This window comes from Coccidioides posadasii, chromosome 5 (genome assembly GCF_018416015.2).
Source record: "Coccidioides posadasii str. Silveira chromosome 5, complete sequence".
NCBI lineage: Eukaryota > Fungi > Ascomycota > Eurotiomycetes > Onygenales > Onygenaceae > Coccidioides > Coccidioides posadasii.
In genome coordinates, this window is record NC_089411.1 from 935,548 (window position 1) to 948,605 (window position 13,058).

Consider the following 13,058-nt stretch of genomic DNA (forward strand, 5'->3'; position numbering starts at 1 on the left):
TAAGAATGTATATGCAATGAAAGTGTCTGCGTGATAGTCCAACCCCTGTTGCTCGTCTATACTATTCCGTCAAGAAGCAGTCCTTGCAATAGTGCCCTATCTGGTCTGATACCTGGATTTCGCCTAGTTATTTTCATGGACTGTACTAGCGGCGTCATGCCACTTACCAAGGTAGGAGCTGTAAACCGGCAATTTCTTCGCTAGTTCGCAGTTCATCCACTCGGGAAGCTTCTGAAAGTTAGTCCCTCAAGGGCGGTAAGATGATCTTTGAGACTAACGTATCAAACCGGGTTCGGCACAGCTGCCCAAGGCCGGCAACAGGGGACGCAAACGACGATGCTTCAAACGGCAGCGAATAAGCGTCTGACCTCAGTTATTATATACACCCAAAAATTATTAGAAAATAAAATAAAATAAATAAATAAAAATCGGCTCTTACAGCCTGATGGAATCAATTAAAGCGCATGTTGCCTGCACCTTTGTCTCGTAACTTCTAATAGCCGGCTTGCTTGAGGTAACTATGCTTTTTCAGGACATTCTTTATCACAGTGTCAGGAAAAGAGAACTTCGTTGGAACTATCGGCGGGTAACCTGCCTTGAGGAGACTCAAGATTTTGCCTGATGAGAAGCACTCGACAATTCTCCTGCTTGTTCAGCTTCTAGTTTGGTCGGCCTCCAATCTTCCATTGTCTCAATTGGGCTTTTTGTGATAACTGGAAGAGAGGAGTCTCCGGATATAAGCCATGGATGTTCGAGGCAGCCCTCTATGGTCAAGCGATCCTTCGGATTCACCAAGAGCATTTTGTCGATAAGATCCAGCACTGGATCGCCAACAGAATCCCAGTACGGGGATGGGTAACTGAATAGACCTTTTAAAATTTGTTGTGTAATGTTATAAGGGAATTCTGGGGTGTAAAGTTCATCTGAAAATGGAGGGAATCCGCAAAGGCAGATGTACAACACCACCCCGAGAGACCAGATATCTACGGCATGTGTATATGGCCCCGTACCAGAGGGTCTCGTGAGGATTTCAGGCGCAGCATCTGTGGGATAGTTAGTAACAAGACTATATCAGCTTATGTGGTAAACATACAACCGACGGACCCGAACCTATTTCAATAGTTAGCTGATAGTTCATATAGGGGCTGTCAGGCGGGCTCACATGTCCGTTGCGCTGTTTGCAACCGTCATTGTTAATTCGACATGGAGCTTGATACGTAAATCCTTGTCAAAGACCAGGATTTTTTCTGGTTTGATGTCTCGATGTATAATATTCCGTTCATGCTTTGGAACCAGTTCTTAGTTTAGATTCTAATAGACGAGAAGACGGCACGAACCAGATATTTGACCCCTTGAAATAGTTGAAAGCAGACGATGCGGGTTTCGGACTCGGTCAATTTCTTGCGCGACACGATCTGATCGAAAAGGTCACCCTCAGGGGCAAGCTCCATGACCAAATACAATGCATCAATCTCATCGAATGGCTCTTCCAGAGGAAGGAGGGCGGGATGTCTGATCGTCATAAGCGCAGCAATTTCTCTTTGCATACCCAGCCTAAGTGCGTCATTAGGCTTCTCCAGCTTCTTTACCGCATACATAATGCCCGTGGACTGTTCAACGCAGGAGTATATTGTCGCAAAATTACCCCTTGCAACTGGTTTAATGATGGTGTATTTCTCGCTGAAACTCTTCGTGTGGGACTTTCGTGAGTACTTGATAATAAACCGATACTCGAGGGTGATAGCTATCTCATCTCCATCCGCAAGTTGCCGCCTATTGTTGCGCCTTACGAACGTTTCGTTAACAAAGGTCCCGTTGGAGGAGAGGTTTTGTAGGAATGCAACAGTAGCTCCACTCTTCTCTTCGCAATATATTATGCAGTGGCGATTTGATACTGTTGCAGACTTGAGAATCAAATCTATCATTCGGGTCAGCGTGTGGAGCAACTACCGAGTAAAATGCATAATAATGATGATGATGATGATAGTAATAGCTAGGTGGCCATCAATAGTCGAAACCTACCGCACTCGGGATGTCGGCCAATTAAATATGATTTTGCTGAAAACGGTCTTCGAGCAAGAGGTTTGCTCTCATCACTGATTGAAACAGCATGGGGGGCAGCCTCATGTTTGAGTGACATAATGCTACCACCATTGCGAGTTATAGGCACCAAATAGGCCCAGGTACGTTCAGGATCGTCATCTTCTATCTTTTCATCTTTCATATCTTCGATTTCCTTCTTTCCAACTTCAATGCTACCCTGAGATGTTGGTGGCAGGTAATCGGATTGAAGAACGGGTTGTATATCGGCCGGAAGCGTGAATTCCTCCAATGGGGGTGTCACGGATCGTGGGGTGGTTTCAAAACTTAGGGGACCGAAACTAGCTGAATGAATGGACTCTCGGGCACGAGGTCTTGCGGATTGGTTATCAATATCGGATTCGTCCTTTCCGTCGTCCTTTGGGATAATTCCAGAAGTTGAAAAAGTCGAGAACCGCTCTAGGTGGAAGGACAGGTGCTTATCTAGCCGTTGGTAGAACTGCCGCTCTAGTAGGCAGATGGGACATTTTTCTCGCGGGTCTTTAAGACTAGATTCTGAAATCTCAAGGAAATTCTCAATTTGGGCCCCAGTGATATTGTTGTGCTGTGATTCGAGATGATCACGCAAATCGGATTTCGAATTAAAAAGGAGCGCTTGATGCTCAAAACATTGCCACACACGACGGTGCGCCAGTCGTTCGTGCTCGAGCCAAGCATGTCGGGTAGTGTACATTTGCAGTCCATCAGGGCAGGCTGGGTAAGTGCAAACATACGGTTGAAGGTCTCGAAAAATATGTGCCTTCCAGGCACGCCCCCTTGCATGACTGGATGGGCACATTATCCCACAATACGGACAGAGAAACTCCGGGCTCTTGTTGGCGGCAGAAGGAGGAGGTGGGACATCAACTGGTTCTCCGTGCATATCGAATGTCGTGGACGCATACGATATGAAAGATTGTGTCTCAAGCATGTCGTCGAGTTTCCGATCGTACTTGGTGGCAACAGTCTCGGATAAAAGAGTTGTTTTGGCGGTGTTGTGAGTCGGTGCAGCGTCAAATTGCTTGGGCCCTTCTGTCGAACCGTGCATCTCTAGCTTCCGTCCTAAATTTTTGAGCGCTGTGGGAGTAGGCCGAAGTGGAACGACTTCACTGTCTACAGTCGCAAGCTTTTGTGCATGCCTTTGCCAGTAGCGAATAAATTTTCGACGTTGTGTAATTGTCGTTCCCAGACGATCGATTAGAGCCCTATCCTCTGCTGTTATCTTAACAGCTTCTGAGAGGTCCATAGACATTTTTTGGGCAGCTTCCCTCCGGAGTTGGATAAACGAGTCTTCTACATGCCGTATGTCGAAATAACCAAAGCCGGCAAACACGTCAATGCCAGTCTGTTCGTCGACCTCCCTGTAGAGCAACGGTTTTAGTGATCTCAATCTCGTAGCAGTACTCCTTATCCTGAAAGCAAGTCTGTACAAGTCGGCAAGGATCTCCGTAATTGTGCTCATATGGAGACCGAGTTCTGTCAGAGGCTCTTCATCGGAGTCTTCCGCGGACGACTCATCATCGCTGGAGTCATTGGGTAGCGAAAGTTTCTCCAAGGGTAGCCGTGTTCCGGCTGCAACTTCGACGCCTTTCCCAGTCGTCAGCAAATGAGCAATACGTCTGTCGTTATCCATCAACGTGAGACTCAAACCAGAAATACAGCCTGAAAGGGCGGGTTGGAGTTGTGGAGCAAGCTCCTCCAACCGAAGTTAACATACTCAAAGTCAACGCCTGCTGCAATTTATTTAGCAGCTTGAGCACATTCATGCGCACCACGGTCGACTCCCGCAGCCGAAAATCCAGGGAGGCCCTTTCAGTCTGCAAAGCGCCCAGATTCCCTGACCACAGCTTCAACCGGTCATACTGGTTTTCAACTTTACCGGGGGGCATCAGGAGGCAATGTTCTGGGTCCTTCAGCGCAGCCGCCAGCTGTTGGAAGCTTTTCCAGCTGGCGGCCGTCGCGCGGTATATCGAATCCATTCCCTGTGCTTGAGTGCACCATGAGAACAAGAGGACGAGCAAGGCGCAAGGGAGTCATCAGTGGTGTGAAGAGTGTGGGTCTTCGTGAGGCGCGATGATGATAGGATTGCAGATGAGGGGCTGGGCTGGGCGCGCGCGTTGCCTTCTTCGCCTGGCCGCTGGGCCTTGCAAGAGCTGAATCACGACGGTTGGCGAATTCTTTTCCACGCTGCTTCGCTCTCCCTTCAGTTGGACCTCGTTGGGTGAGCCTCTACATTGTTGTTGTAAAAACGCTTCTGTGTCGGATGCAGTGGATACCCTAAGCAGCTCCAGTGACCCAAGTCACCGGCCAACGTTCTCGCTTGGCCCAGTGGCTACTTGGGAGTGCTCTGGCTCCGCTCACACTGAGAACGAAGGTGCGGACAGGTCGTTCAGGTCCCGTAGGGCCCGCAGCACAGAGGGACCGTAAGGGCGCATGCCTCAGCAAAACCACTGGTCCCTGAGTCTCCTTCGCTTGCACTGACGAAGCTGGACACTGGCAATGGCGACTGGAGTGGAGATTGCTGGCCTCGTGCTCGGGTCAATCCCGCTTGTCATATCCGCCCTTGAAAACTACGAGAACCTCCTCGACCCAACCAAGGCATTCCTTAAATATCGTGGCCAGCTCTCTCGAGCTACGCGGGAGCTCGTCAACCAGTACACGTCATACGAACAGTCGATGCAGATACTCCTTAGTCCTATCACTGATCCGCAAGAGCTCCTCGATATGATGGAAAATGCAAATAGCGAGCTATGGAGAGACAAAGAGATAGAAGCCGCGCTTCGAAAGAAGTTGGGGAGGTCATACCCCGCATGCATGAGAACAATCCGAGACATCGAGAGCACGATGAAGGCGATTGCGGGAAATCTCAACATTGAAGGCGCAGACAGGATCACCCATGATGGCCTTGAGGCAATTGTTGCAGCCAATCCACCCCAAATAGAAGTGGGGAGACTGCCTAGATTCGAGTTTCGCGAGCGAATCAAGTTCACAATGAAGCGGCAGAGCATCAGGAGATGTCTCGATGACTTGACGAAAGCGATCACCCAGTTAGACACATATTTGGAAAAGGCCGAGAAACTCGAGGAGCCTTACAATGCGAGGAGCAAATCAAAGTTCGCCCTTCCGCTCCGCGTGATGCAGCAGAATGCAGGCAGGCTGTTTGATGTGTTGACTCGAACCTGGTGCTCTAACCACTCCAAGCATTCCGCCGGGATCCTGCTTGAACAGCGCTTGGCGACACAAAAGAAGAGAGGCACGTCGGACTGGCAGCAAAAAGGGGATTTGGAGAAATATGACTCTCACCGCTTTGGGATCTCGCTGTTGCAGACGCCGTCCCCTCGAAAATGGCTCGAGGCTGAGTTCCACATTGTAGAGCCTGATATTGCCACAACCAAGCTGAGCAGGTCAGTATTTTAAGAGCTTCCCTTTGATTAATTATAATGTTTGTACGAGAATTAATTTATGCACGCACCGGCAGGTCTACTGTAAAAATTGTCATCTCGTCTGCCACAACCACCACTCATACTCCAGCCACGGCTCTTCCATACCGAGATCCATCCCAGCTCCCAGTAGTCAGAAATTTGTGTACAGTAATTCAGCAGCCCTGTCATCCGTGCATAGGCTTCTATATAGATGAGGATGGCTGCGTCAGAGGTGCATACCCAGCTAAGGCGCACAGCACCACCGACGTGGACGAGGGTGTCTCTCTTGGTGAGATACTGGCAAATAGACCAGGTCCATTGAGTAAGCAGGAAATTTACAGCCTATCTATCACACTTGCCTCCTCCCTCCTTCAATTGAACCAGACTCCGTGGCTTCAGCGGTCATGGAACAAAACAGATATCATGTTCTTCAGAGCAAAGGAAAGTTCTGCAGCTGCAGTCGACATCAGATACCCATATCTAACATGCGAGCACCACCATAACCCTCCACCGGATGGTCAAAACATTGCGTCCCCTGGGGACGATTGTTCCAAGATTCTTTCTCTCGGGGTATTGCTTCTTGAGATCAGTTGCGGCCAGCCGATTGAGAAACTCCGTCAAGCAGACGACCTAGGCCCCGACAACAAACCGAATGAGCTTTCCGATCTCAACACCGTGCGGCGTTGGCTCATGACACAGAAAAACAAAGGGGATATATCCTTCGCTTTTTATTCAGCAATATCGCATTGTCTAAAATGCTATGTGGATCCCGCATCGAATTTGGAGGACATGGAATTCGCGAGAAACATTGAGGAGCAAATTCTTGCACCACTCGAGAACGAGCAGAACGTTCTACTCCTGGGCCCCTCCTTGTCGGTGACCCACCTTCAACATTTAGCGAATTCATGACCACCACGACGCGAAATGATACATGTTTTGGCTGGATGCACCCAGGCGGGTTCCAACATCGCTTTGACGTGCGAAAGCCGCCGAAGGGAATAGGCCAAGCAACGGAAGACCCTGACTGCTGAGGAAATGAATATAGTTACGATTCGGGGTCACGCCTGAAGATTGAAACGAAACATCGTCGCCAGCTGCCTTTAGGGGGATCATAGGAGGTTGACCCAAAGGGGTAGATAAACTTCGACTAGCACATTGGTTCATTTCATTGGGTTTGAAGAAACACACTCCAGCCCGTAGTTAATAGGGATGCGATGGACGGGGCCGACGACCGATCGAGCTAATGTCATTTCTCGTCGTCGGATATTGAAATACTATCTCGAGGGACGCGGGTCGCGTGGTGACTAATCAATGGCCCTTGATGAGTCAGCCAACGACGAACTGTTGACTCTCAAGTTAACGTGCGAACAACCGGTTTACTCTAGTTAACTCATCCGCGAAGGTTCGACGCCACCGCAGGGCGGGTCTCGGCGCCGCGGAACACTCGACGTGCCTTCTAACGACCGCCCGTCGATCCGAAGCGGAAGATGATATGCCTGGAAACATTCCTACATGATACCTCGGCGCCCACGAGCATCGTGGCTCCTCCTAGCCCCTCAACCATGTGCTAAAAGCACGACCCCGAGGAGCGAGGCTTTTGACTTTGGTCTTCCTCCGTACTAGCCTTCACTATCAAACGCCGCGTAATGGTCTGCTAACGGTTACCCCAGACCCCGCATTTCTATGTGGGTTTGCATTCGCTGTTTCCACCTCACTTGTCTCGCACGTTGTGTAGGCTGTTCCGTATGACGTGACGACTTGGAATGCGGGGAAAGAGAGTACTGTACCAGGGGTCTCCATAGTTTCAGCGACTACGGCGTGCCCAGGCCAGCTTTCGAAATAAATCCGCTCCTCGTTTGTGAAACCGGTCGAGATTGTGCATAGATCCTTCGCGTGCAAACCGTCGCGCGTAAGGATTCGATGACTGTGCCTGAGCTCCCTGCGATTCCTTCTTCTCAGGCGCCTAGAACATCGTATATCAAGATAAGATGACATCTTCAACATCGAGTCCTAACTGCGAGATCTCTCAAAAGCCAAAACGAGACGGCTAGGGGCATAGAGGGTGGGACGAACCCCAACTAGTTTACTTGGTTTGACAGCCTCGGCATGAAGCTGGAGCTGAAAGGATAGTCGCCGTTCTGGCCACCTCCAAATGCGGGAGTTTTTTTGTAGCCTGGGCGTCGAGGACCACAGCAGATTTAAAATTCCGCCGGATCCTCGCCGTTCCCACGGCATAGTTTGGTGCTGCGAGGGATCTCTCTTCTTCCCGGTTAGTTTTGTTAAAAGCCAGGGCATTCGCAACAAACAAGGTCCTCACACTTGCTCTGTTTGCCAGTAGTTCTGGTATTAAACTCGAATCTACATTCAACCTTGACGCTTTAGCCTCCACCCATCTAGTAACCCGTCTGCGTCATGGCAGCGATCGAGATCCCAAAGCAGGCCAAGGCCGTTGTCTATGACAACCCTGGGACGGTTTCCACCAAGGTCGTAATGGTCGATGTTCCGGAGCCAGGCCCAGGGGAAGTGTTGATCAATTTGTATGTCTTTGGCAAGTTCATCCTCGCACGTTTCGGTGGAGGTTGTATGAACCCGAACGAAATCATGACCTGTTGGAAACTGACACCTGGTTCAGGACTCATTCAGGCGTCTGCCATTCAGACTTTGGCGTCATGACTAACGCTGTCAGTATCCTATGTCTTGCCTCACGCGTCGTCATGGTGTAACAAGCTTACGCGCTATTGCAGTGGAAAGCCCTTCCATATCCAACTCAGCCAGGCCAGGTAGGTGGTCACGAAGGTGTAGGAAAAGTCGTTAAACTCGGGCCGGGTGCAGATATGACAGGCATCAAGATTGGTGACCGCGTCGGTATTAAGTGGGTTGCGTCTGCTTGTGGAACCTGCCGTTAGTGTCTCATTCAGGCCCTTTGTACTCGCCGAGCCCTGCGTCCCGCTAAAAAGGATATCTCCGTGAAAATAGTACCCTGCTTTGAAGGCACCGACGTATGCTGCGTCAAAGGCAAAGTTTCCGGCTACTACACACCCGGCACATTCCAGCAATATGTCCTTGGACCAGCCCATTACGTGACGCCTATCCCCGACTCACTTCCCTCAGACGCTGCGGCACCAATGCTCTGCGCCGGTATCACCGTTTACGCTGCCCTCAAGCGAAGCCGTGCCCGTCCTGGCAACTGGGTTGTAATCTCCGGTGCCGGAGGTGGTCTTGGCCATCTCGCAACTCAGCTTTCTAGCCGTGGCCTAGGCCATCGCGTCATTGGGATAGACCACGGTAGCAAAAAGGACCTTGTCTTGAAATCTGGAGCCGAACACTTCCTTGATATCACCGAGTTCCCCTCCAACGACAATGGCAAGGCCCTCGCCGAGAAAGTTATTTCATTGACCGATGGCATGGGTGCCCATGCTGTCATTGTCTGCACCGCATCCAACGCGGCGTATGCGCAGGCCGTCAGCTTCCTGCGCATGAACGGTGCCCTTGTTTGTGTCGGCGTTCCAGAGAATGACCCTGTTCCCATCGGCGCTGCGTTTCCTGCAACCCTTATTTTAAAGCAGCTTTCGATAATTGGCTCGGCAGTCGGAACCAGGCAAGAGGCCATCGAGGTCCTAGATTTTGCGGCCAGAGGAATTATCAGTACCCACTTTGGAGTAGAGAAGATGGATAAGTTGACGGAAGTATTTGAGCAGATGGAGAAGGGGCAGTTGCAGGGAAGAGTTGTGCTGGATCTCTCTTAATGTTGCATCCCCCCTTACTATCTTTTGCTACTCTTTCTGACAATGAATTGCATGAGATAATGAGAAATGAAACTATAATCCTGGATATGATTCCATATTATATTAACGATTATCCAAATATAGAAAACAGTAAGCGTAGCTTACTCCATAAACCACAAGGCCAGCTTGGTTGCATCAGAATTAAGACACATGAAACCGAAAGAAAAACGTGTAGAAAACAAATCAAACTCCTGCCGCGCGGTTGATTATGATGAAAATACCTGGAAACACATCATCATACAGACCTTAAAGCCAGCTTAAAGGCTTGATTCTCTACTTCCTCGAAGTTCATCTCATCCTCGCTTGTCATATCTTTTATCTTGTTCTTTTTTGTTTGCATTGATCAACCGAATATCGTGGACGTTGGCGAAGGTAGGATAGGCAAAATAGTCGTTTCCATCGAGCAGCGACACGTCCGTAGTATACTTCTATTTTTCATCTATATTCTTTCGCGCCTCTTTCGGTCAACATGAAATTGTTTATTCCCTTAGAACGTATCCAAATGGACTGAATTTATTTTGTTCTCTTCCTGTCGGTTCCAGGCAAGCCCGCAGCAGGCCTCTTGTGACCAGATACCCCAGCTTTCAATGCCTGCAATTTGCGCAAGTATGAAAGCGAGGCACCGTTCGCATGAATTGCGTTGAAAATAGCTGCCAGCTGTGGGGTCCATTGGCGTACAACAAAATCGGGCAGAATTTCAAGGCAGTCGAGGACGAAGAATGAGTCCGTGTGGCCGGACTGGTCGATAAGTTGTAGGTATAGATTCCGCTCTTCCTCCTGTTCTCCAGCAGGAACTGGGCGGTCCCAGTCGGCGTCTTCAAAAGCATCGTAGTTTCGAGTGGAAACTTCTCGCAGCAAGTGGATCAGCGCTTCAGCGGCACCAATTGAACCGTGTGGAGAGCGAGCGAGGATATTGCGTTGAATCTGATCAAGTCTCCTTTTCAGCTCCTCAACGACCACTGGGATCTCCAATGCAGTACCATCCGGGCGCACGGCGCCAGTCTCCCGATATCGGTCAAATTCAGCAAACAAAATTCGAATTCTAGTTTGGATTTTGTCGAAGAAAATATCTGCTCGCGCTCCTGAGGGCATGACCTTGCGAAGGCCAGAATAAACATTCTCGTCATGAACAGCGAGACGAAACATAGTAGCTTCAAAATCCCCTTGCACCACACACTGTTCTGGGGTCCGAGGTTGATTAATAGTCTCAACGAGATCCGGCCGAAACTCGTCAGGCATGGCTGACTTGCTGAACGCAGAGAGGATGTCGCGGGCTTTCTGAGGGCGACTCATCGATTCTGGCCCACCGGTGCTCGAATCCGCAGGAGAGGTCACTCCAGGGAAGTATGGCCAGCTACGCTTCTTGGCAATTTCTTCTATCTTATCCCCCAGCATCTCGGCTATACGCGAGAAGAACTGCGTTTCTCCTGTCTCCGACATTCGCACGGCTTGCGGAGGAAGCCCAGGATAAAATCCTCGGTGCAGTTGATCTACAAGCCACTATTGAATATCAGTATTGTCGTTCACACCACAAAGGCCAAAGGAGGAACTGAAACTCACATAAATATGGCGACATGCAAGGTTCGTTTGCCCGAAGTCACGACATGAGCATGCCAGGGAGCCGTCATTGAGTCCAACGCGACCATGGTCTGCCACATCGAAATCAAAGCCTCTCCGTGTAGCACAGCATCTATCGACAACGAATTCACCCTTTAAGCCATGCATAACTCGCCCTCTCGCCGCTGGAGAGAGCCCTCCCAAATCGTAAGGGATGTTCGTGGATCCGCGAACCACTCTCGCAATGGGTTGAGAAGGAACTTCTTCATCGCTGCTCGAGGTTTCTTCCTCAGATTCACTATCAGAACGAGGCTCAGTTTCATAAGGAACGCTGGCTCCTCGTTGGGTCTGTGCTCGAGTGGTCGGCATGCCTCCAATTGATAGCTTTCCGAGCTGCCTAGTTGGGGCAGACATGGGAACTTTAGAGAATTGGAGCTAGGGTAGAAGGTATTAAAGTCGATAGCCGTTCCCTGCGTCTTAGTTTCACGTAAACTCGAGTGCGAACTGGAATACAGTGAGGAAAGTGCTTGACTTGGACGCAGGAAGAACCTACGCGCTCCCTTATGTACCTTCTGAGAAACGAGCCCACCCCGTAAAGGTTCGCCGAATTCCGATATTGCAGAATCTACGGGAGGCGCAGAGTGACGCAAAGTTCGACGAATGCGGTCGCAAAGCAGCCGCTTTACAAGGAAGGGGATAGCTGCACCGGGATGCAAATAGTCGAACGGCCGCACCTCAGTGGATAGAAAAGATCGCTCCTTGCGGCGCTTAATACAGAGAAACGGCCGCAGGCCAGTGTCGGATTAATAAAAAGGGAAATCTAAGACGTGTGCGCAACGTCATATCTCGAACTGAGGGGGCCGCATGGAGGCCTCCCGATGCGTAGTGACCTGCGGGATGCGAGGAGGAGCTCTCAACGGTGTCAGGGATGACAATCAAATCAAGGCGCCGGAAAGCAAGAGAAAAGCTTTTCACATGCCAGGGGACATCTCGAAACGGCACATAGGTAGCGGCTGTGGCACGGCCGAAGATGCAGGAAACAACCAGGGCTATGAAAAAAAAAAAAAAAAAAAATTCAGATCTAAGCAAAATTCGAAGCAAGTTTGGCGTGAACCTCATCCGGGGAAGCATCACTGGCGTGAATAGCGAAGGATGAGCAAAAAGAAAGCAGTGACTCCACAATGAACTAGCATCTGCGGTTATCTGAGATCATGGGCAGATCTGGATTACCATAGGATGCATCTCGAACCAGATGTGAAGGCACCGGACCGACTACCATTAGGGGCCGTCAGAGGTACATGTTCGAGCCTCCTCTAGCACCCGTCATTTGGAATTCTCCCCCCCAAAGAAAAGGAAAAAAAGAAAAAAAAAAAAAAAAATCACGTCACTTGTTCTCTCAGTCAGAATTAGGTTGCTGCATGAGAAAAGCGTGCAAATCCGGTTCCTGGGGCAAGACTGTGCCTGCAGACACCCTTGAGGTCGGTTCGGACGAAGTTCGTTTAACTCCCACAAACGGGCGGGCACCTCGAGCATCCCTTGCTCTGGGATGGGGTCGCGTGTACGGAGTACGTGGTCGCAATCTGCACACCAGAGGACTAGCTTTCCCCTTGGGCCGTTTTACGTGCGGCACAGTCAGTTAAATGGAGACTCCATGTAGGCTGACCACGTAACGAAGGGTAGATGATGGCTGCGAGAACGGCGAATGCGTGTGAACTATCGGCCAGGCCTTGACCTTGAATTCGAAAAAAAGGCCTTTTTTGGTCCCGATGGCATCGTTGAAACGGTGTTTCCAGGTTCAAGAACTTTGCGAAAGGGTGCTTGTAGCGATCCGATTGGGGAAGATAACGGAGGAGGTCTGTGCAATCAGCTCGCAAAGTCAGGCAATGTCCGATGACTGTGCCGCAGAAACGTCTCTGGAGCCGCAACCAGCACCGATTTTTGCGTGTGAGATTTTCTTTTCTTGGGCGTTCTCCTCCCTGCACCGCTGCGATGCCTCCCTGGCTGGTCTGCGGGAACGGCCACGTCCGGTCGAAATCACCTGATTGAAAGGATACCAGTTGATCGTCTCCCTGTGCAGCGGCGAGAAATGCTGCTCTGACGACATGATAGGCTCAGCCGGTGGGGTGCAGCTCGGAGTATCCGCGATTTCTCAACGGCTAATGCCATGGATCCCAACCCGGCGACCCAGCTTCTCTCCTGTATGCTGCCGCGCTTG

The 13,058-nt window shown here is 50.3% G+C and overlaps 5 protein-coding genes across 5 annotated transcripts; 2 read left to right on the plus strand and 3 right to left on the minus strand.

Moving 5' to 3' along the window:
* Positions 1 to 575: 575 nt before the first annotated feature.
* Positions 576 to 4,058, minus strand: CHEK2 (Checkpoint kinase 2; the record flags this gene model as incomplete). The annotated part of the gene is made up of 6 exons (XM_003068061.2): positions 576 to 1,043; positions 1,094 to 1,110; positions 1,163 to 1,284; positions 1,338 to 1,918; positions 2,023 to 3,666; positions 3,797 to 4,058. 6 exons carry the CDS (start codon positions 4,056 to 4,058, stop codon positions 607 to 609), a joined length of 3,063 nt encoding a protein of 1,020 aa, XP_003068107.2. The 3' UTR covers positions 576 to 606.
* Positions 4,059 to 4,578: 520 nt separating this feature from the next.
* On the plus strand, positions 4,579 to 6,410 carry D8B26_008293 (uncharacterized protein; the record flags this gene model as incomplete). Its single annotated transcript, XM_003068062.2, has 2 exons — positions 4,579 to 5,483; positions 5,558 to 6,410. 2 exons carry the CDS (start codon positions 4,579 to 4,581, stop codon positions 6,408 to 6,410), a joined length of 1,758 nt encoding a protein of 585 aa, XP_003068108.1.
* A 400-nt stretch (positions 6,411 to 6,810) lies between these two features.
* Positions 6,811 to 9,332, plus strand: D8B26_008295 (uncharacterized protein). Its single transcript, XM_003068063.2, has 4 exons — positions 6,811 to 8,038; positions 8,134 to 8,182; positions 8,246 to 8,402; positions 8,478 to 9,332. The coding sequence occupies exons 1-4, from the start codon at positions 7,914 to 7,916 to the stop codon at positions 9,245 to 9,247; spliced, it is 1,101 nt and encodes a 366-aa protein (XP_003068109.1). The 5' UTR covers positions 6,811 to 7,913; the 3' UTR covers positions 9,248 to 9,332.
* D8B26_008294 (uncharacterized protein) lies at positions 6,863 to 7,736 on the minus strand (the record flags this gene model as incomplete). The annotated part of the gene is made up of 2 exons (XM_066125807.1): positions 6,863 to 7,464; positions 7,542 to 7,736. 2 exons carry the CDS (start codon positions 7,734 to 7,736, stop codon positions 7,306 to 7,308), a joined length of 354 nt encoding a protein of 117 aa, XP_065981891.1. The 3' UTR covers positions 6,863 to 7,305.
* Positions 9,333 to 9,799: 467 nt separating the features above from the next.
* On the minus strand, positions 9,800 to 11,257 carry D8B26_008296 (uncharacterized protein; the record flags this gene model as incomplete). Its single annotated transcript, XM_003068064.2, has 2 exons — positions 9,800 to 10,786; positions 10,847 to 11,257. 2 exons carry the CDS (start codon positions 11,255 to 11,257, stop codon positions 9,800 to 9,802), a joined length of 1,398 nt encoding a protein of 465 aa, XP_003068110.2.
* Between the last annotated feature and the right edge of the window lie 1,801 nt (positions 11,258 to 13,058).